Source organism: Muntiacus reevesi, chromosome 3 (genome assembly GCF_963930625.1).
Source record: "Muntiacus reevesi chromosome 3, mMunRee1.1, whole genome shotgun sequence".
In the NCBI taxonomy this organism is placed as follows: Eukaryota; Metazoa; Chordata; class Mammalia; order Artiodactyla; family Cervidae; genus Muntiacus; species Muntiacus reevesi.
This window is the reverse complement of record NC_089251.1, coordinates 201,746,536-201,769,452: the sequence shown is the minus strand read 5'-3', so window position 1 is coordinate 201,769,452 and position 22,917 is coordinate 201,746,536. Positions and strand designations below refer to the sequence as shown.

At 46.4% G+C, this 22,917-nt stretch overlaps 1 protein-coding gene across 1 annotated transcript in view; it reads right to left on the bottom strand.

The window, feature by feature from the left end:
* Nucleotides 1-3,340: 3,340 nt before the first annotated feature.
* The window catches only part of LOC136164217 (WASH complex subunit 1-like), a 28,981-nt gene continuing 9,404 nt past the window's right edge, over nucleotides 3,341-22,917 (bottom strand). Inside the window, exon 2 of the mRNA XM_065928985.1 lies at nucleotides 3,341-3,358. Within this exon, the coding sequence (XP_065785057.1) occupies nucleotides 3,341-3,358 (18 nt within the window). The remainder of the gene's footprint in view (nucleotides 3,359-22,917) is intronic.

Sequence of the window (22,917 nt, the reverse complement as noted above, 5' to 3'; positions counted from 1 at the left end):
TCTTTAGCTGTGGCATTCGAACTCTTAATTGCAGGTTGTGGGATCTAGTTCCCTGACCAGGGATCGAACCCAGGCCCCCTGAACTGGCAGTATGGAGTCTTAGCCACTGGTCCACCAGGGAAGTCTCTTATTTTGATTTTCTATTGCTATTTTCCTTGTGCCTGTATTTCTACTTATGTTCATTTTTGTTCTTCCCAAGAGCAGTTTGCTGTGTCCCTGATATAAGCCATTTTTTTGTTGTTGTTGAAAGAGATAGGGTAAAAACAAACAGACAAACCAAATTCTAGATTTTTTTTTTTTTGAAGCCATTGAAGACATATCAAGGCCTCCCTGCCACTATTGAACAAATTCTTTCCCAGGCTGGTCTGAGTTGTACCCAGACTTACACTAGGCTTTGTTCCAAGGGGGTGGAGGTGCCAGAGGGGAGACTGCAGCCTGAAAGACATCCAAGGAAAAAGGCTTCATTTACAAGCGCCCGCATCACACGGTTGGCAGTGCTGAGCTGAGCTGTCTCCCAGCTTCCAGGGGAAAATGAGAGACATTCCCCCAGAGCTTCCCTTTCAAGCTCTCACAGCTGGAAGGGTCGCACAGCCAAGTTCCACCCTCTTCAATGCAGGTTGTCACTTGGATGCCAGGGTCTGCTGATCTATTTGTCAAATACCTAATGTGAGAAAAAGACCCATCACACATCTTTCTGCTTATCCATCCTTCAATGCTCCATTTAGCACAAAAGAACCTCACTCTCCCTTTTTCTCTTCTGCTGCAGCTAAAAGGCCCCTCCTAAGAGATAAAAATTACAAAGGAAATAAAAGAAAGAAAGGCGATTTCTGAGCCGACCCCTCATTTGTAATTCTGCACCTGAGGCTGTTTGTTTCCTTAAACTGAGAACAGAAAGGGCGCTTGGGGACCCTCTCATGTAACCCCTTATTTTACAGATGGAGAAGCAATTGCCCGGTGAGGTCAAGTGATTCACCCAACACCATACAACTAGCAAGGGCACGGGCAGGGTCAGACCCACATCCCCTGATCCTAAGCTAGCCTTTACCCGCTGTGCCACTGATGTTTCCTTCTGACCACAGTCACAGACTCTTGTAAGATTTCATGATTCAACTAGACGCCGCCCTTGCAGAAGGACAACATGAGACAGCCCGGTGGCTTCTAGGCTGTTTTAAACCAACAACCCAAACAGTCAAATTTAAGAACCCAGCTTGTTTTTCTTGTCATGCGGAATTCAGGCAGACTTTCCCTAACTCACAAATAAACTGTGTTCTAACAGTGTGTTTGGAATTTGCTATTTAGGACGCAGGATGTGTTTTCTTCCCAGGAAATCATGTGATCTGATGTGGTGAGAAGCCCAGGCCAGGTCACAAAGGCTGACTTAACCAAGAAGGAACCACAGTGGAGTTGAAAGAACCCTCCGCCCTATTGTTTCCAAGCAGAAGCATATTCTAAGTTTCAAGTGGGACTAGTGGAACCCGCAGGGCTTCCCTGCTGGCTCAGCAGTAAATAATCTGCCTGCAATGCAGGAGACACAGGTTCGATCCCTGGTTCAGGAAGATCCCCTGGAGAAGGGAAAGGCTACCCACTCTAGTATTCTTGCCTGGGAAATCCCATGGACGGAGGAGGCTGGCGGGCTGCAATCCATGGGTTGCAAAGAGTCAGACATGACTTAGTGACTAATCAACAACAACAGGTGGAACCAGCAAGCTCACCAGGGCCCCCGGCGGGAAGAGGTCTGGCCCAGATAGCTAAGAGGCCCCACAGACCTGTGAACTGGGCATGCGCTTTGGATGATGATGGAGCTGGTTTTGAGTCACCTCTGCTAATTAATAACTGGGCTAGTTCCTTAAGTTCTCTGAGCCTCTGACAAATGATGATTCTAACACGTCACAGGTGACAGACAAGCACGAAAGAAGACAATGCATTAGAAGGACCTAGTAAAGGCTCTTGGGTCTGGAGCAAGCCATCACTTATCACTGTAGCAGCTCAGGAGAGGGGCGGGGGTGGCCCTAGCACTTTGAGGAGATGGGGTGCTCCACTGGGGGAGGGACACTGGGGTGAGGAACAGTCCAGCCACAGCCTGATGAACCGGAGGCAGTGAGGGGCCCTGGGCTCTCAGCCCCGCCCCTGTCCCTTAGGCGGCTGCAGTGGCAGCTGCTGTGGCCCCACCGCTGACCGAGGGGAGCGGGCCCTAGGGGGCCCCCCACGGCCGCTGCAGGTAACCCCATTATCGAAAGGGCTGGACTCAGCAGTGTGCAACTATAAAGCAGGCTGCCCTCCGCAACCATCTTCGCATCCCCGGGGACCATCTCCTGAACCTCCCATTGTGTTTCTGGGCCTTTTCAAGTCTCATTTCAGTAACTAAAATATACCAGCCAGTGTCATAATCAAACTCAAAACTGCATTAGATTTAAGCTCTGTGCTGGCCTGCTGCTGCAGGCTGAGGCCTACTTCAGGCTTAGAAGCTGCTGTGACGAGGGGAGGGGGTCTGTGTCATCCGCTTCTCCTCTCTTCCAGCTCCATCCCAACCCCAGACTCCTTCACCAGGTTTCAGACCACCCGAGGTCAGATTCCACAGACAGAGGGCCTGGGAGCTCTGGTCGAGTCCTCCGGGTGTCTGATTCACTGGACCTCCCTCTGGCCCAGGACTGTGGCTCCAGAGTGGAACCTCAAAACCTTTTGCCCTTGTCTGGAGGGGAAAGAAAAGTGCCAGAACCCTCTCCCAAGAATCTGGTATCCGATTGTCCTTATCTGCCCGGGGCTGCAGAATTTCCAGTATGCCAGAACTGGGACAGCCCCAGCCAAACCAGGAGGCACTGGTCACCTCACTCAGGGGGGTGCAGGGCATACTCCTCAGCTCCCTCCAAAGGAACCATTTCCTTGTGACTCTTCAGCCTGGGTTGACCAGTGGGCTAGAACTGGCAGACCAGCTTTATGGCCTCTCAGGAGGTTCAGTAGAGTGGGTCTACCTCACTCTAAGGTGTAGATCCTTGGCATTTTCTAAGTGGTTGCCTCGGAGACCTCTGCCTAATTGGGAACCCATCCTCCCAAATGGATCAGAGAAATTTCCAGTGCTCGGGTGAGTCCAGAACTAAAGAGTTCCCCCCACCCACCCCCGCCAGGTGCTTAAGGACATTTCAGTAGGATTTTCAAGAGAGAAATTGTGCAGGTGGATATAGATCATGGCCTGGTCCAAATTTTAGCTCCTTTCATTACCTTGGACTGTGTTACCTCAAGCAAGTTGTTTAGCATCTCTGTTCCTCAATTTCCTCACCTGTGAAATGGGTTAACAATGGTACGTACCTCCTAGAAGACCTTAAGGATGATGAGTCAACCCACATCACGCAGTGTCTGGGACCTAGAAATTGCATAATAAATGTTAGTTCTATCAACATTATTACAGCAACCTGGGATTGGGTAATAAAAACTATTAAAAGTTTCAAATCTGTTGCAGGCGTATTTTCCTAAGCTATTTTCTCAACTTGAAAGCAGATTAATGAGTCAGTGTTGCAGAGGCTCCAGGGAAAGGGCACATATGCATCAACTGCTTGGGAGAGTTTTACAGTCTCTTTGGAAGATCATTTAGCAATAAGTTTCGAAAGCCCTAAAAATGCCTTTGACCCAACAATTCTGCTTCTAGGAATTTATTCTGAGGAAACAGAGAGCTGGCTAAAGATTAATGTGTGTTATTATTCACTGCAAATATACTTAACATAGGAAACGCCTGGAAACAATCCAGACATTTTTTCAAATTGGGTTATAGGCGCTTTAGCGCCTTGTGTGAGTCTCTGCTGTACCAGGAAGGGAATCAGCGATGTGTATCATCCACCCCTCCCTCGCGGACCTCCCTCCCCGGCCGCTCCATCTGGGCCGTCACAGAGCTCGGAGCTCGGCTTCCTGTGCCTCTGAGCAGGTTCCCACCCATTCTCTGCTCCACGCGCGGCAGTGTGTGTGTGTGAATCCCGCCCTCCCCTTTCCCCCCGGCCGCGTCTGCGTGTCCCTTCTCCACACTGGCATCTCTATTCCTGCTCCGCGAATAGGTTCCTCTGCACCGTTTCTTTAGGTACCACCTGTATGTGTTAACACACAGTATTTGTTTTTCTTTTTCTGACTCACTTCACTGTGTATGACAGATTCTAGGTCCATTCATGTCTCTACAAATGACCCAATTTCATCCCTTTCTATGGCCAAGTAATTCCACTGTATTTATGTACCACATGTTCTTTATCCATTCATCTGTTGATGGGCTATGAAAAGTGATATCATAGGTCTATATTTATTAACATGGAAGATGTTCACAATATGTATAGTGTATACATTTATAGAGTATACATTTTAAACTGTATTTTATACAATATAAAATCGTGTATGTTCCAAGGTTTTTCAGAGCATAGGTATTATTAAAGTCCACCTGAAATGAGAATGTATACATAATTTTATAACTTGCTTCTTTTTTGGCTTAACATTATATTAGAACTATTTCCCACCATACAACAAAGCTTCTACAAACTTCAATAGTATAATACTCATCAAATTGATGCTTCATGATTTAGATAATCAGTCATTTACTATCAGAGCAAGTTATTCCAAACATTTTTTTGTTAGGTATATATTGTTAACATTTGGGGCATAATTTTTTGTTCACTTTCAGGAGTAGTATTTTCTTAAGAGTAAAACCCCAAAGTCAAAGCAAAGTGTGTTTGAGAGGCATATAATTATTTTTAAGGTTTTCAATATACACTGCTTTCCAACTCCATTATCCCAGTTCACACCAAGCCTTGGTCTGAAGTCTATGCTTCCCATTTAATACAGCTTTCCCGCTCTTCTCAGTAAAGAAAGGAGATTGCGCTTCACACATAACGCTTTCCAAAGCTTTCCTTTGAGCAGATCACCCTGAGAGTGATGCTTCTGTCATGATGAACTCCGGTAGTTGGTGATGAAACTGTGTACCAAGTTACCACAGATACAGGAAAAAAAGAGGAATATTTCATGGTAACCAAACCCCTATACATACTCACCAGCAGATCGGTCTATATAGAGGAGTAATTGATTAAGCAGTATTACCTCAACATAAATTTCAGCAAGTTTTAAGTGCTTCTTTAAAATTTGTTTTTCAGTTCAAATTATCCGAAGTGCTTTTGAATTGTTCTTGAGTAAGCCTTTATTTCTGATTAATTTTGTATATTATTTCAGAATTCTGTAAAAAAATTTTTTTTAAATCTATCCTTTTAATTTATTATTGTACTATCCTTTTTATTTTATTTTAAATTTTCTTTATTTTATTATCCTTTTTATTGATTTATTGATTGGACATACTAAATGACTTGTGGGATCTTAGTTTCTGAACCAAGCACCGAACCCACACCCTTGGCAGTCAAAGTGCTGTCTTAAACACCGAACAGCCAGGGAATTCCCTCAGATTTCTTGATTATGCAAAAATCAAATGTATTTAGAAAAAAATTTTAGTGGGAGCCTCAGACAAAAACTGACTGGAAGAAGCTTCAAAATGTCAAACACTCTCTTGTTCTATCACAACAGAAGCTAAAAGAGTCTACTTGATTAAAGCATGAAATTAAGGGAAGGAGTCAAAAAATCACAACTAAGCATATATAAATCATGAAAATGACAAGACAAGTTTATAAGAATCAGATCAGGTCAGAATCAGTACTTCATTAAGAGGAAGAGATATGTTTTGAGTATAAAAATTGATTTGAATAAACCCCAATTTAATGAAGAAAAATGAATCATATGAATATATTTTTAAAAGATTTGCATTCTTTGTGATTTGACCACAAAATATTGACATCAACAGACTCATAACAGGCTGCTACTAAAAGTACATTGCTCAGCTGGTCAAGAATCTGCCTGCAATGTGGGACACCCCAGTTCAATCCCTGGGTTGGGAAGATTCCCTGAAGAAGGAAATGGCAACCCACTCCAGTTTTCTTGTCTAGAAAATCCCCATGGACTATGCAGAGAGTTGGACACAACTGAGCAAATTTCACCTAAAAGGACATTGACCAAACAATGTAGAAAAATAATCTAGCAAAAAAATGAAGATTATATATAGTGTATTATAGCAATTTGTCCTTCAGTTAAACACTACAAATATTATTTTCCTGAATTTTGTGATTTTTTCTGGTATCTATTACTTTTTAATAAATAAAATTTAATAAATAGCATTTTAATTTCTAAAAAAATTTGTCATGTTTTGCTTTCCCCAAAATTAATGTTTATGTTTATGCCTAATTTTGACTTCACCATTTGATATTCTCTTCTCAGAAAGGGTTCAACTATATAAGCCTCAGGTTCCCTAAACCATGGATCTGCCCTGGATGAGAGTATATGTGCATGTGTGTGAAGTCATCTCAGTCACGTCTAGCTCTTTGTGACCCCATGGATTATAGCCCGCCAGACTCCTCTGTCCATGGGATTCTCCAGGCAGGAATACCAGAATGGGTGGCAACGCCCTCCTCCAGGGGACCTTCCCCACCCAGGGATTAAGCTCATGTCTCTTCTGTCACCTGCTTTGGCAGGCAGGCTTTTTACCCCTAGCTCCACCTGGGAAGCCCTGACTGAGGGCATACATGATTGGAGACGTTCTCAGAGATGATTCAGATCCAGAGCTCACCTCCATCAGCGCACCTGCTGTGTTTTGTAACAAGTAGGCTCAGCACAGCCAAAGAACCTTTGGGAAGGAGAATACAACCCCAGGAAAACTCTGCATAGCTTCTGTGGGTGAAAAAGTGGGTCAATTCACTGCATTTTTGACATTCGACACTCATTTGCTGAAGATCTTCTACATACACCAGGCACTGGGATGCAGGTGAAAAAGAGGACACAAGTGAGAGAGATGGATGCAGACGAGAAATCCATTTAGAGCCAGCACCCAGCAGGCCACAGCCTCAGGGAAACTCTCGTCTTCCAGTCACTGCCCTTCAGTCTGGCTCCGGGGTCCCCTTCCCCCCCTTCCCTGCGTGATGTCTCAGGCAGCTGCAGCATGTCTAGGTCCCTTTAAGACACAGGAACAGTGACTGGAAGTCTGATCCAGGTAATAATCCAAATGCTCAATTCCACTCCAAGTGTTTCTGTCCACTAGTTCTGTGGTGGTGGAAGGGAGAGGTTGGGAGTTATCTCCAGGGACTCTCCCTCCCTTCTTCCATCTCCCACTCATCAGCCAGGGTAATGGATGAGAAACGTGGACGGGGAGGGGTAAGGAACAAGGATGAAGGAGCAAAAAGAATCTTATTTGATTGCTTCAGTAGTGATCTGACATTGGGGTCCAATAGCTAACTACCACTTGGGCCACTTCTGTGGATTTCTTGGAGAACCCACAAGGATTTCTTTTTTTTTTTTTTTTCCCCACAAGGATTTCTGCTACAAATCTTCTGACTCAGGGTTGCCAGATAAAATACAAAATGCCTAATTAAATTTGAAGCACGGATAAACAATAAATACCTTTTTTAAAGTGTATCTCTATTTGAGATATTACATGTGACACTGAAAACGCACGAAGAACCCATTCATTGTTTGCCTGAAATTCAAATTTAAACGGCCACCTTGTATTTGTATTTGCTAATTCTGGTAGTTTTCAGTGTGAGGTTAGGGTGTGTGTGTTGGGGAAGGGCTTGCAGTAGCCCTCAGCCTCTGGTTTTCCAGCGGTCCATCTCTCTCCGCTGGGTCCCTCTGTCGGCCCTCCCCAGGCAGCTCTCTTGGGTAGCATCATGAGCTACCTCAGGTAGCATCATGAGCCTCATCAGGTCCATGGAAACCACATACCTTTGTCTCACTGTCTTTGGGGACAGGGTTGCATTGCCCTCCACTTCTCCGACCCATCCTTACATTTCCCCAGACACTTACAGGTACAAGGAATGCTCCCCTTGAAGTCCTTCTGGCTTGCCTAGAGGTGAAGGGAGGCTGCTGTTCCTCCTACCCAATGGAAGGGCAACAGGGATGTGCAGATCCAGCCTCCAGCCAACTTTCTCTCTTCAGAGTAACCCTCTGACTTGTCCTTCAGAGGCTGGAAGTGGGGAAGGGCTAAAGCTGACAGAGGAAGTTTCACCTTCTCTGAGCCTGACCTACATGGGGTCTTGGCACCTCACTTGGAGATAGGGCTTCTATGACTTTGAGGCCTCTGCTAAAACTTCTGTGTCTCAGGGAAAAAGTCACTGTTAACATCCAGTTATATGACCTTCTTATGAGTGATGGGCAAACGGGGTACAGTGGGAGCTAGGAAAGAACTCATTTAGCTGGGTCTGGGGCAATTAGGAGGGGCTTCCTGGAAGAGAAGCCCCCCAAAGGCCCTCATCCAGTGCTGCTCAAACTTTAAAGTGCCTGTGATCCCCGGGATTGGAAAAAAAGCAGATTTGCAGATATACACCCTATATATAAAATAAACAAACAACAGGATTCACTGTTTTTTTACTGTAGCACAGGAAACTACGTTCAATATCTTGTAACAACCTATAATAGAAAATAACCTGAAGTTGTACTGCTGAAACTAACACAGTATTGTAAATAAAAAAAAAAAACTTTTAAAGAGCAGATTTGACTTCTATAGGTCTGGGGTGGGGCCTGAGACTCTGCATTTCCTGCAACTCTGCCGCACTCTGGGCAGAGAGGGGGTTGCTCAGCCCCTGACGGGGAGGGCTGGCACTGCAGGCAGAAAGGCAAGTGTGAACACAGAGGAGGAGTTCAGGGTGGGTCAACGTGCCTTCGTAGATCCAGCCTGCAGGTCAGAGGCTGAAAGGGACCCAACCACACTGGTGAGAGGGGGATGCTGGGAAAGTCCAGAAGGGTCCTGACTACACCTGGCAAGGCTAGAACAGGACGAGCAGGCTGAGTGGGTTCTAACTGTTAGACCCTGTAAAAAAACCACTTTATGAGCAAGCCTACATAACTGCATTTCACAAAGGCGAGTGAGCTTTAATTATGCAGTGAATCTGATGGCTTGACCACAAAGTGCCTGGGACACATGCATTCAAGTCTTACTTTGGCCAGTGCCAGCTGGCCCTGGCTCACTGTAGCTCACACACCTCTGTACCTCTCAACTTGCACAGGAGATGTGAGTCATCTGCAAAAGGCCTACCATCGCAGTGTCACTTCTAGCAGAGGGTCAGCAAATCATATTGCCTCACCTTGACTGTGGGAGGCAGAATGTGGGCCCCTCACCAATGCAATGCAAGAGATATGAGTCATGGTTTCAATCCCTGGGTTGGGAAGATCCCCTGAAGGAGGGCATGGCAATCCACTTCAGTATTCTTGCCTGGAGAATCCCATGGACAGAGGAGCCTGGCGGACTACAGCCCATGAGTTCGCTAAGAGTCGGACATGGCTGAAGCGACCTAGCACACACCTACAGATGTCCACGCCCTAATCTCCAGAACCTATGAGTGCTACCTCACATGGCGAAAGGGACCCTGCCAGTGTGATTAAGTTAAAGCTTTGAGGTGAGAAGAGTCACCTGTGTTATCCAGCTGAACCCAATCTAATCACGTCTGTCCTTAAAGGTGAAGAACCATTCCCAGCTGTGGACAAGGGGAGAGAGGGCAGGGAGATGGCAGGAGGAGAAGCCCTGACACTGGCTCTGAGATGCAGTGGCTCAGGTGTGAGAACCAGAGAGAAGCCTTGAATTGCTAAGGACAGCCCCCAGCTGACAGCCAGCCGGGAAGTGGACATTCAGTCGTACAACCCCAGGGAGCTGAGTTCTGCTCACGGCATGGCCAGGAAAACAGAGGCTCCTCTGGAGCCTCCGCAAAGGAACCCGACCCATGTCGGTCTCCTGACCTACTTAACTGTATGTAAACTGTGTTGTTTGAAGCACCAGATTTGCTGCAACGACCTGGAAAACCAAGGCCCTGCCAGGAGACTTCCCCCAATCCTGGTGAGGGGAGAGCCTCTGGCCTGATGCTAGGAAGAGCTTCCCTGTGCTGTCACACCCAAAAGCTGAAACTCTCCAGATGCAGCTGTTTTCTGAGAACAATGAGTTGCTTGTCAGCCTGAGGGAATGGGATGACAAATCCACTTTGCCAAAGCCCTGAGTGCCAGGGGCAGGCCCTCCTCCCTCCACGGCACAATGGTCCTTGAAAACCGGCCTGCAGTCCTGCTCCCCATCTGGCTCCTGTGTCCTCTAGCTTTGTCCAGAAAGCCCTCTCAGTTCTGCTTCGGGAGCAAAGCTGTGTGGACGCCGCACGTGGAGTACCCACACATCTCCCTCAGTGGTTTTGGAGAGGGACCCCTGCCTGGGTATGTCGATGGCGCCTTGATTAAACCCATGGGCCAGTTAGAGCAGCAAGGATTTGGAACTGATCCAGCCCAATCGTGTCATTTTACACGGAAGGAAGGAAGGGGGAGAAGGAGGAAGCTGGAGTGAACAGCCAGAAAAATCCCTCTTCCAGTGGCAGGATTCCAGGGGATGGCGTGACACAAAAATTAGAAGGCGAGGAATGTTGAGAGCTACCGGATGCGGTGCCATCATCCGAGAGGGCATCCCTGAGGCTGACAAAACCACAGAGCCCCAGGACCCCCAGGGCTCAGAGAGCCCAGCAGTCTGGATGGGCACTTGGTGGGCAGGGGTGGCCTGGAACAGGGCTTTCAGGGGCCCTGTCACCTCCCCAGCAAGAGACCATGTGATCAAGGTCACCCGCAGATAAACAGAGCTGCCCGCACCTCCGAGTCCAGCTTCAGTTACTAAATGGACACACTGTTTCTTCCACACTGCAGATTGTTTTCTGAAGGTTGACTTAACCTAAAATGATTACTTCACCCAACAGTGACTGCCGGTCTCCCCTCCGCCAGGCACAGAGCATTCTGACTCTCCCCCTTGAGCCCCGTCCCCCTGGACCCCAGTTCCACAACCTCCCAGCCTGACACAGGAAGCGGCCTCTCTTGGCCTCTGACCTCTTCTTTCTTCCAGGATCTATTTTTGATTGTCCTCCTTGGCTCAGTAAATACGTGGAGAATTCCAGGCCGGCCTCACAGGCAGACACCACCCCTCCCCCACCTTGGCCTGGGATGAGGCCGGATCTTGGCCCCGGAATAAAGCTGCAGGCCAGGCTCTGTAGGGGAGGGCGGCAGACGGGGAGATCCACGAAGACTGAGCGCAAGCACTGCTCTCTGGAGCAGTCAGCCCCCAACTAGACTGGGATGACAACCTTGACCTCCCATCATGAGGGTCCCCAGGTGCCCTGAAGTAGCCTGCGGCCTCCGCAGGGCCACTCCCTGCCAGCCTGCGATGATTCATGCCATTAGTGCTGGAGCTCCTCTGAAATGCCTTTTCATGCGGTGTGTTCAGAGCAAGGCCTCTGCCACCTGCAGCGGGTCTGTGCGGAAATGCGGGGAAACCGCAGAGAGTTTATTTCTGTCACCCATTGTTAGCTAAGAATATCCAGGTGTTCTAATAACGGAGGGACCAGCACAGGAAAGCCTATCAGATGGTGGAAAGGATGCTGAGCTCAGGATAAGGAAAACAAGCCCCTGGACCGAGCTCAATGATCTCAGCAAATCTCTTGTACGCAGTTCATTGGCCTCACTTTCCTCCTCCAGGGAGAAAAATGAGCCTGTGCGTAGTTGCTCTGCGGACCTCAGAGGGCTGTGAGGACAACCCCAGAGAAAAGAGTGTGCGTGTCCACCTTCTCTCAGGCCCCAGCGGCCAGAGGACAGACGAATTCACGGTACAGGTATGGCAGCTCATGCCTCCAGCAAACCCCCCGCCCCCCACCCCACCATGGAAGTTTCACCAGAGATATTTGGGGAGCTCCTGGTGGCTCAGATGGTAAAGAATCTGCCTGCAATGCAGGAGACCCAGGTTCGATCCCGGGATGGAGAAGATGCCCCTGGAGGAGGGCATGGCTACCCACTGCAATACTCTTGCCCAGAGAATTCCAGGGACAGAGGAGCCTGCCGGGCTACAGTCCATGGGGTCCCGAGAGAGTTAGACACAACTGAGTGACTAACACCTGGGAGTGTCTCAGGGGAACCCCCCCCCATGAGTGCCTGAGACGCTCTCCGTTCACCTACTCATAGCCCCCAGGAAAGGTTAAATTCCAGGGTTCTCAAAGCTGCAAAACCCAAGAGGTATCAAAAAGGATCTGTCCCCTCTGAGATCCCCCTCCATCCCCGGCCCCTCTCCCTCCCGGCAGGATGACACCTGAAGGCAGATATGCCAGGAACCCAGGAACCCAAGCTTCAGGCCAGGCCAGGGGAACATAGCCATGCCAAGGGTGGGGGTGCAGGACTAGGCCCTGGGCTGAGGTCTCACACATGCGTCCACTGAATCACAGGGCTGCCCCAATATGAGCTTCATCCCCATCCTCGTTTTACCGAGGTCACTCAGCTAGAGACAGCAGGTGCCAGGGCCAGGTGGTGAATGTCATTTTGACTACTTAGCATCTAGATATACTTTAAATATATATATTTGACTTTACCAGGTCTTTGGGGGCTTCCCTGGTGGCTCAGTGGTAAAGAATCTGCCTGTAATGCAGAAGATACAGGTTCAATCCCTGGGTCAGGAAGAGCCCCTGCAGGAGGGCATGGCAACCCACTCCAGTATTCTTGCCTGGAGAATCCCATGGACAGGGGAGCCTGGCTGACAGTCCACAGGGTCACAAAGAGTCGGGCATGGCTGAAGCGACTAAGCAAACACGCATGTACCAGGTCATTAGTTGAGGCATGCAGAATTCTTATTTGCTGCATTTGGGATCTAGTTCCCCTGCACTGGAAGTCCAGAGTCTTAGCCACTGGACCAGGGAAGTCCCTGAATATATTTAATACTTATTCTATGCTTTCTTCTATAAGTTTTATAGTTCTCTTTTTAAGCTTATACTGTTGAAGTATATTAGTTTACAATGTTGTGTTCATATCTGCTGTACAACAGAGTGGTTCAGTTATATATTATATACATCGTTTTTCATATTCTTTTCCATGATGGTTTATCACAGGATATTGAATATGGTTCCCTGTGCTGTACTGTAGGACATTGTTGTTTATCTATTATAAATATAATCGTTTGTATCTGCTCACCCCGTACTCCCAATCCATTCTTCCCCTACCCTCTCCCCCTTGACAACCGCAGATCTGGTACCTCTGTGAGTCTATTCTGTTTCAGAGATAAGTTCATTTTTCTCTTTTTTCTGGCTGCCCTGTGTGGCTTGTGGGATCTTAGTCTCCAACCAGGGATTGAACCCAGGTCCTTAGCAGTGACCGCTCAGAGTCCTAACCACTGAGCTGCCAGGGGATGTCCTGTGTCATATTTTAGATTCCATATATGATGATATCATGTATTTTTTCTGTCTGACTTACTTCACTTACTATGATCACTAGGTCCATCCATGTGGCTACAAATGACATTATTTCCTTCTTTTTATGGCTGAGTAGTGTTCCATTGTATATATGTACTGCATCTTTACCCGTTCATCAGTCCGTGGACATTTAGATTGTATTCATGTCTTGGCTATTGTAAATAGCGCTGCTATGAACATGTGTCTTTTTTGGGGGCTGGACTGGGCCTTTGTTGCCGCAAGAGGGCTTTCTCTAGTTGCCCTGCACAGGCTCCTCATTTTGGTGATCGTCTTGCGGAGCAGAGGCTCTAGGGATGCGGGCTTCAGTGGTTGTGGCACAAGGGCTTACTTGCTCTGTGGTTTGTGAAATCTTCCCAGACCAGGGATCGAGCCCAGGTTCCCTGCTTTGGCAGGTGGGCTCCTATCCACTCTACTACCAAGGAAGACCTATATCTTTTTGAATTAGAGTTTTGTCTGGATATATGCCCAAGAGTGAGATTGCTAGATCACACGATAGTTCTATTTTTAGTTTTTCTGATGCACCTCCATACTGTTCTCTGTAGTGGCTGTACTAGCTTACATTCCCACCAAGAGATAAGAGGGTTCTCTTTTCTCTACACGCTCTCCAGTATTTATTATCTGTAGACTTTTTAATGATGACCATTCTGGCTGGTGTGAGGTGGTACCTCATGGTAGTTTTGATTTGCAGTTCTCTAATGATTAGCGATGATGAGCATCTTTTCACGTGCCTGCTGGCCATCTGTATGTCTCCTTTGGAGAAATGTCTTTTTAGGTTTTCTGTTCATTTTTCAATTGGGTTGTTTTTTGCTATTGAATTATATAAGCTGTTTGTATATTTTAGAAATTAGGCCCTTGTCAGTTGTATCATTTTGGTTGTTCAAAGCTTTGACCCTTGAGGGAGACAAGCCAGGACACAGGTCCATAAGGGGTTCTATGAAGTGGCTTGAAGTGCTGTGGCAAGCACGTCCCCCACACCAGGTAGCTGGTCCCCAGGCCACCTCTTGAGGCGCCTCTCCTCCTCTGGTCCTGGCCCAGCCAGCCCCTCCCACCACCCAGTGATTCTGTGAATTACCCATTGATCCGCATGTAAATTCTCTCCTGCTTAAATTAACCAGAAACAGTTTCTATTTGCATCTAAATCCCAGACTGCTACAAGGCTGAATTCAAACGCTGGTATCTCTTCCTGAAAATCCCATGTGCCTTCTAAAATCCCATTCATGATACCCTCCTAAAGCTCATACAAATGACATCACTGGTATTACAGTGCTTTACACTGGACAATATTCTCATGAAATAAGTGATAGGGTGGTGGTAACTCTGGGAAAAAGCAAGCTCAGACCAATTATAGCAAGTTTTGAAAGGGAAAGAGCTACTCAGGTCAGGAAAGTAACAGTGTAAATAGGAACCACCCAGCTGGGTGATGGGATTCTACCATCTGAATTCAGCCGTAGTTTTTAAAAACTTCCTTTATGGTTTGTGTATGGTCATTGTTATGGAACCTTGAATTTGTAAGCCAGAAAAGACCTTAAAAATCATTTATCTTATTCACATCATTTCATAGTTAAGGAGACTGGTGCCGAGTCAGGTTACAAGGCTTGTGTCACCTTATACACCAAGGTAGTGGCAGAACCGGGACTGGAGGCAGGGCAGGGGGGTGGGGTGGGATGGGTTCTCTCCTCCCTGACACGTCACCATACTGGAAAGGGTGATGAAAATAACCCTGAAATTCAGAAGGTAACCCCCATAAAGAGTGGAAAATAGAGTATTAGTTTAATTATCTAAGAAACCAAATTGGGCCTTTGAGCACGTTACATTCATAATAAAAAATGAAATAATTTTTTTTTTATTTAAGGTCTTGTTTCTGAGGTTTTATCCCCGGATCTGGGGTTGGTGTCGCTTGGAAAATATTTTTTATGAAGTATCATTGATTTGCAATGTTGTGTTAGTTTCGGATGTAGGGCAAAGTGATTCAATTATATGTATATAACTGTACACATATATGTAACTGAGCATATTCATATTCTTTTCCAGGTTCTTTTCCCTTATAGGTTATTACAAAATACTGAGTATAGTTCCCTGTGCTATGCAGTAGGTCCTTTTTTTAATCTATCTTATACACAGTGGTGTGTGTCTGTTAACCCCAAACTCCTGATTTATCCGTCCCCTGACCTTTCCCCTTTGGTGACTACAAGTTTTTCTGTGTCTGTTGAGTCTCTTTCTGTTTTGTGAATAAGTTCATTCCTGTTGTTTTTTCAGATTCCCATACAAGTGAAATCTTTTAAATAAGTTCTCCATATGATTCTCATATGAAACTGGAATTGAGAACCCCCGGGTTAAAGCCTTGAGGGTCCCCAACAATGTATTAACTGGGAGAAGTAGTGTGATTTGTTGTTATGATTGGATGAGTCACTTTCTCAGATTAGCTCCTGGGGGACAAGGAGGCTGACAAAATTCAACAGAAGCCCTACTTGATGTGTTTTAGGGGACAGAAGTGAGTATCTCAAGAAGGGTGCCTCAGGGACAGCCAGAGGGCCCTTGTTAGTCAGCTAGGGCTGCCAGAGCAAACCATCACGACTGTTGTGGCCTGAACAACAGAAGCTTATTTTGTCACAGTTCTGGAGGTTGCATGTCCCAGATCAAGATCCAACAGGGTTTGGTTTCTGCTAAGAGCTCTGTTCCTGGCTGGCAGACGGCCACTTCATTGTCACATGGCCTTTCCTCTGAGTGTGTGTGGACAGAGAGAGAACTCTCTGCTGTCTCTTCTTATGAGGCCCCGAGTCTTATGGGATCAGGGCCTCACTGTTAGCACCTAATTTTGCCCTAATTACTGCCTTAGAAGACCCATCTCCAAATATGTTCCCGTGGGAGATCAGAGGTCCAACATGTGAATTCAGGTATTGGGGGACACAAAATTCAGCCCTTAACAATGCCCAAGGAGTGGAAAAGAGAGAGGAGGAAAACAGGCCAGCCCAGGGACGGCCTCACTTGGTCTCCAGAGCTGGCCCCATTTGCTCCATGTCTTCTTTTCTCCCCACCACCAAGCAAGGACTTGTAACTTAGGAACCCGCAGGCAGTTAGGGTATTTGTTTTATTTGGAAGCCCCCAAATTATGTTTAAAAATAATTCTGGGTTTCTTAAGAAAGACAGGTTGGGGAAAAACATCTGGAATGAAATACATCCACAGACCGTTTACATAGACCAAAAGAGAAAAAAAGAAAAAAACCACTCCAAATTATGCTATTCTTAACAGTGCCAGGAAAAGCATGAACCCAAGGAGGTGGGCAGGGGATGGGCAGGGGAAGCAAACTAACCAAGCTGTAAGAGAACGTGGAGGAAACTGATGTGTGGGTGGGTCTGGGAGTCTTTGCTCTCACATTGTGGAAAGAAAGAAGCTTCATTTAAGTAATTTTGAGCCTTTCTCAAAAAAGTAATTTTTATGTGTGGTTCTAAATTACAGACTTGAGTCAACTCGGAGGAACTTCACACAAGTTTGGTATCCAAGTTTGCCTCCTCCCCAAAGACGGTCTTTGTCCATGGTCTTTGTCCTGTCCCCATTAATACTGGTTGTCCTCTAAGAGTACGTGTGTTTCTGGAAGACGTTTTTCTCAACAGCTGTGTCACTGTGTGATGCTGTGATATAATAAGGAATATATACCTGGTCTTTGTCCCTGGTTCCTGGCACAAGAGCGTCTAAAACCCTTGGAATTTCCTGAATGATTGAGGGTGCCTGGGGTAAACTAATGAGTTTACTCTTGGATGAGGGAATCATAGACAGCTTCAGGATGGACCAGCCATGAATTAGAGGGTTGGAACTTGCAGTCCAGCCTGGCACCTTCAGGAAGGGGAAAGGGGATGAGGGTTAAGATAATCACCCCTAGTCAATGATTTAATCAATCATACCTATATAATGATGGAGAAGGAAATGGCAACCCACTCCAGCACTCTTGCCTGGAAAATTCCATGGATGTGGGAGCCTGGTAGACTACAATCCATGGGATCACAAAGAATCAGACATGACTGAGTAACTTCACTTTCTTTCTTTCTATAGTTCCTTTTGGAAAAGGAAATGGAAACCCACTCCGGTGTTCTTGCCTGGAGAATCCCATAGACAGAGGGGCCTGGTGGGCTGCAGTCTATGGGGTTGCAAAGAGTCAGATACAGCTAAGCAACTAACACACAAACACACCTATGTAATGAAACCTTCATAAAAACCCCTAAACCACAAGGCTCGGAGAACTTCCAGGTTGCTGACCACATTTAGGTCCTCAGAGGGTGGCATGCCCAGAGAAGGCATGGGAGTCCCATACCTCACCCTGTATCTTATTCTATGCACCTCTTCTATTTGGCTCTTCCTGAGTTGTAGGTAGCCTTTGTACTAAACTGCTAACAGTAAATAAACTGTTTTCCTGAGTTCTGCGAGCCATTCTAGCAAACTATCAAGCTGAAGGACAGAGTCTTGGGACCCCTCTCTATGACCAGTTGGTCGTAAATATAGGAGGCTGGTGACTTCGGATTTGCAACTGAGTTTAGTCACTTCCCTGGGGTCTCAGACAGTAAAGCATCTGCCTACAATGTGGGAGACCTGGGTTCAATCCCTGGGTCGGGAAGACCTCCTGGAGAAGGAAATGGCAACCCACTCCAGTATTCTTGCCTGGAGAATCCCATGGTCGGAGGAGCCTGGTGGGCTGCTGTCTATGGGGTTGCACAGAGTCGGACACGGCTGAAGCGACTTAGCAGCAGCCGCAGAGAGCCAGTGTCCTGACAGTCTGTCTAGACTCCTTTAGAAGGGAAGACAGCAGGAGGAAACCCGCCTTGACAGGCATCTATTAGGGGCCTCATAGAAGTTATGTCTCATTCTAGATCAGTTCCATGAGATTGTTATCATCATGCACATTCCACACATAAGGAAGTTGAGTCTCAAGGAGTCTGGACTCCAGAATCAAGCCAATCCAGCTCCTCCACTGACTGGTTGTGATTTGGGGAAGTTACTTAACAATCTATGTCTTAGGCTCTTCATCTGTAAAATGGCAAGAACAACATATTCTCCATTATAGGATACCCCAGGGGATAGAAAGAATACATTGTGTTTAGCAGAGAAATAAGCAATCAATAAATACTAGTTACCACTATTGTCATTGCTATGATTAAAAAGATGACATGGTTTGTTCAAATTCAAGTTGCTCTCAAGAGTTGAAGCTGGGATTTGCATCATTGCCTTGGTCCAAAGTATACATTCTCTTCATGACTCAGCACCATCTTCCTAAGCTGACGGTGAAAGACAGACAGAGACACCTTCCCCCAAGGAGTGTGGATTTGGTTGATGTTACCTGCTGGCCACAGGGTTTATTCTGTGGTTTTTGGTCGGATACGGGGGCTGGTTCCCTGGCACCTGCTGTAACGTAGGAGGCGGCCTGGGGAAACCTGGCTGACTGTGCAGTGGGCAGGGCCAGAAGATGAGAGCCAGGCCTGGGGACCCTGGCTTGCCCGGTGCTGGAGGGGGCACGAGGTCTGAGCACTGTGTCTGTGGGCTCGGCGGGCCAGCAGCCCAGGACAGTCGGTTGAATATAGTCAGAAAGGCCAGCCAACTACCCTTCAGGCTGCTCCAGACTCACTGGGGAGCTGGTGAAGCACGGATCATTCATTTACCAAAAGGTTACCTTGGGTTAAGGTTTATTAACTGTGAGTTTTTAAAAAGAGCATATTCATTGACTGTCATGAAAACTTGAACCTCATGACTTAATGCTGTTGGCACAATGTTCTGATCAAAGTTTCCCCGCACTCCTGTCCCCCGCCCTTTATTCCTGTCACTTCCTTACTCAGCGAAGCTCCTTGCAACCTGTCTTCTCTCTCTCTCCTTCCCACTCCTTCTTCACTGACGTCTGCCTTCCACCCCCACCTCTTCCTTGAAATTGTCTGGCAAAGGTCATGAATGAATATTGAATTCCCAATCCCGGGCATCCTTTCCTACCCAGCGCTTACTCAGTCAGCTCCAGGGCACTTGGCACTGTCAACCTCTATGGCAGTCTGGAGGGGTTCTCTTCCCTTGGAGCCTGGGTCCGTCCTCTCTCCCCACCCCAACTGGCCCACCATGGAGGCCCATTCCCAAATGATGGTGCTCACTCCCCAGGATTCTTTCCTTTCCTCCTTCTCTTCCTCCTCCAGACACTGTCCTTATGACCTGCGCTACCATCACAAACCGCTAACTCCAGAGCAGGGTTGGAGACCTGGGCTGCAGATCCATGTCTTTAGTTGAATTCTGGATAGTTCTACCTGGAATCTCACAGGTATCTCCAGTTCAATTTCTTCTAAATTCAATTCATCCTCATCATTTTCAAACCCACCCTCTTTCATCTTGTGCTGCTGATCCTGGTGACTGATTGGGCCACCCGTCCAGCCACCTGGGCAAGTGAGAACCCTGGGCATCACCTGGATCACGTAATAAATGATTGAGTTATGTTCCTTCATACCTCAAGGATCTCTGTTCTCTTTTGCATCCACAATTTCCACCCTGGCTCAAGCACTTATCGTACGCTTCTGGGTTATTACAATGGTCTGAAACTGATCCTGCATCCCGCCCCCCGTCTGTGCTCCCCTATCATCACAATGGACTTTATAAAACATGACGGCAATCACATCTCCTTCTACGGTTCTCCTCTGCTGCCAACAATATCTACGGCACACAAATGCAAAGGTGATCCACCTCTCCATTCTAATTCCTGTTCTTTCCTCTAGATTACACTCTCCCTATGCTGGTTGCAAACAACACACTGCTGTAGCTTTGATGACGTGGGTGGCTTGCATTTATGTATAACACTTTCGATCTTTATAGCTCCATGGTGGGAGGCCAAAATTAAATGTGGCTGGGGCTTGCTGAAACCTCCAAATTCAAATTTCCATATCTGCAAAATGGAGACATATGACTTATTCAGAAGGGAGACGGGAGGAGTAAATTAATAGACATGGCACATGTTAAGTGTCCAGTCAGTGGTAATAGCTCTAAGTGCTTCATATTTGCTACTTCTCTTCATCTTCACAATAATCCTTTGTGGTAGGTACATATTATTAGTCCCATTTCCTGGATGCAGCAGAAAGCACAGGGGGTTTGAGTATCATTCTGGTAAGCTAGAACCACAGACTCAGTGGCCTAAACAACATAAGTTTATTTTCCCACCACCCTGGAGGCTATATGAGCAAGATCAAAGTGCAGGAAGTTTGCGTTCTCTTAAGGTCTCCTCCTTGGTTTGCAGATGGCCACCTCCTGCAGTGTGTTCATGTGGTCCTCTCTGTGTGTATGTGTCTACATTTCTTCATCTTGAAAGAACTTCAAGGGACTTCAAGAAAGAACTTCAAGAAAGAACCAGGGACTTCCCTGGTGGTCCAGTGGTTAAGACTCCACTCTTGCAATGCAGGGGGTGTAGACTGGATCCTTGGTTGAGGAATTAAGGTCCCATGTGCCATGCAGCACAGCCAAAAATAAAAATTAAAGAAAAAGAACACTAGTCACACTGGATGAGAGCCTCTCCTTAATGATCTCATTTTAACTTACTTTTTAGAGATCTCCATCTCCAAATACAGTCACATTACGAGGTATTATGGATTAGGATTTCAACATACGAATTTGGGGGAGGACGTAATTCGGCTCAGAACAAGTACCCCGTCTAATAACACCCAGATTGTTTCAAGGACAGGACTAGAATCCTGGCAGGGCAGCACAGGACACCCTGCCCTTAACCATGGTGCAAACCTACGCAGGTCATTCACATTAATCCCTTTGCTCTAACTATATGCACCAGAGTTTCTAATAAGCATGTTACAAATTACTTTGAGATAGACACAAAAATCTAAGAACTAATTTCTACAATGCTAGTATAAGGTCAATAACATGTCCTCAACCATACCGAAATATCTCCACTTTTTTTTTTTTTTAAAAAGCTCTTTCTCCACTGAATTGATCCAGTAACTAATTGGTTTGACAACATTGATACCCAAATAATTTAGCGCAAAGTTAAAGCTCTCGCCTTATACATGAAGGAGTTTGGAAAGAGCTTCAAAGACACTTTGACATTTTTTGCTCTTTTCAAAACTGCCATTTTATGTTGTCTTCACTTCACAAGAGCTTTAAAATAGGACCACTTGTGGCTGCCCATTTGGTTAAACTTGGTTTTTATCTGGAGCAACATGCTCCACACTCAGGATTTATCTAGTTTTTTTTCCCCCATTAGGTTGGATTTTAGCCAAACTTTCAACAATCCGAGGGCAGCTTTAAAGGTATATCCCAAGAACTGGAGCATGTACCTTACATCAACACTCACAGGTCTCCCATACTTGGCCTCAACTGTATGAATACCTAGAGATTTACTTCTCATAAAGAGAGGGAGAATGAGTGTACAGGCTCTGAGGTCAACCCTTTCTCCACGGGTCTGAGAAGTTTTGGGGGATGGGTGCTGTGTTGTCTTCATCTCTGCAAACCTAAATCCTGGCATAATGCCCAGTACACAGGCACCAGAAGGCATTGAACTAAGTCAAGTGCTCAGTCCTGCTGGTGGGGTTAGAGGTCCTTGGATCCCTTCTGCTTCAGCGAGGATTTAGAATAGGGGTGGGGTGGCAGAATAGCCCCAAAGGACCAGTCACAGCATCCTCTCATAAAGGTGGTAGACATGAACTTAGATGAGGGTTGATGGTATTTGAGAAATAGTCAAGTGGTTGGAAAACATATAGCTTCCTCGAATGACTGAGTTGGAGGGCGGTACCAATTTACGTGTGTAGGTTCTGATACATACTTGTAGAAGAAAGATCACCTTACAGTTATGCTTTATAGTGACATCTGCTCCCTCTTCCCTACGCACCAAATGAAGATACAATTGCAATTGTCTCCTGTTGGGTTTAGGTTTCTCCTCTTTTCCCCCAATGACCAGATCAGTGTTCCTGTGAAATCCTTCCCTCCCTTCCGCATCCTCTAAGCATAAACATTCATATATGGAAAGATTCTGATATGTATGATCACTCCAAACGTCATATGCCCAAAACAGAAAGAAGGCACAGCCTTGGAAAAACTCTCAGTTTACTACTGTGATTAAATTGGGATATCTTAAAGCACTAAAAAAAAAAAAAAAAAAAATCTTAGGACAAAGACCCAGTTGTAGAAGAAGTGGTAGCAATCTAGGGTGTTGAGGCTGCCTGCTGGAGGTGGGGAAGGACAGAGGTACAGCTAGAAGTCTGACAGCTGTCAGTCTGATGGTGGTTATTTATTACTGTCTAAGAGAGAGACACCTGCATGGAGTGGGTATGAGCATTGCATTGCTGAATGGAATGCTCCATCACAGGGCAGGGCTTCACCCTCTGTTGCTAAATAATCGTCTCGGGCCTGAAGACCTTCATCCTGGAAGGAGGATAGCCTTAAAACAAACATCAGTGTCTGGCACCTGGAAAGGGGAGTGGTTTGCTTTTACATTTGTTTTAAAAGGAGAGTGATATTTGCTTTATAAACCAGTTTGCAAAAAGCCTTTTAACTCATAGGCAGTACCAAGTGCCTGATTGTGTGGATATTCTGATAAGATCAGAGTTTGGCTCTGGGGAGCTGAGGCCTGGGACCCTTTCCTGATGGCTCCATAGGGCTGTG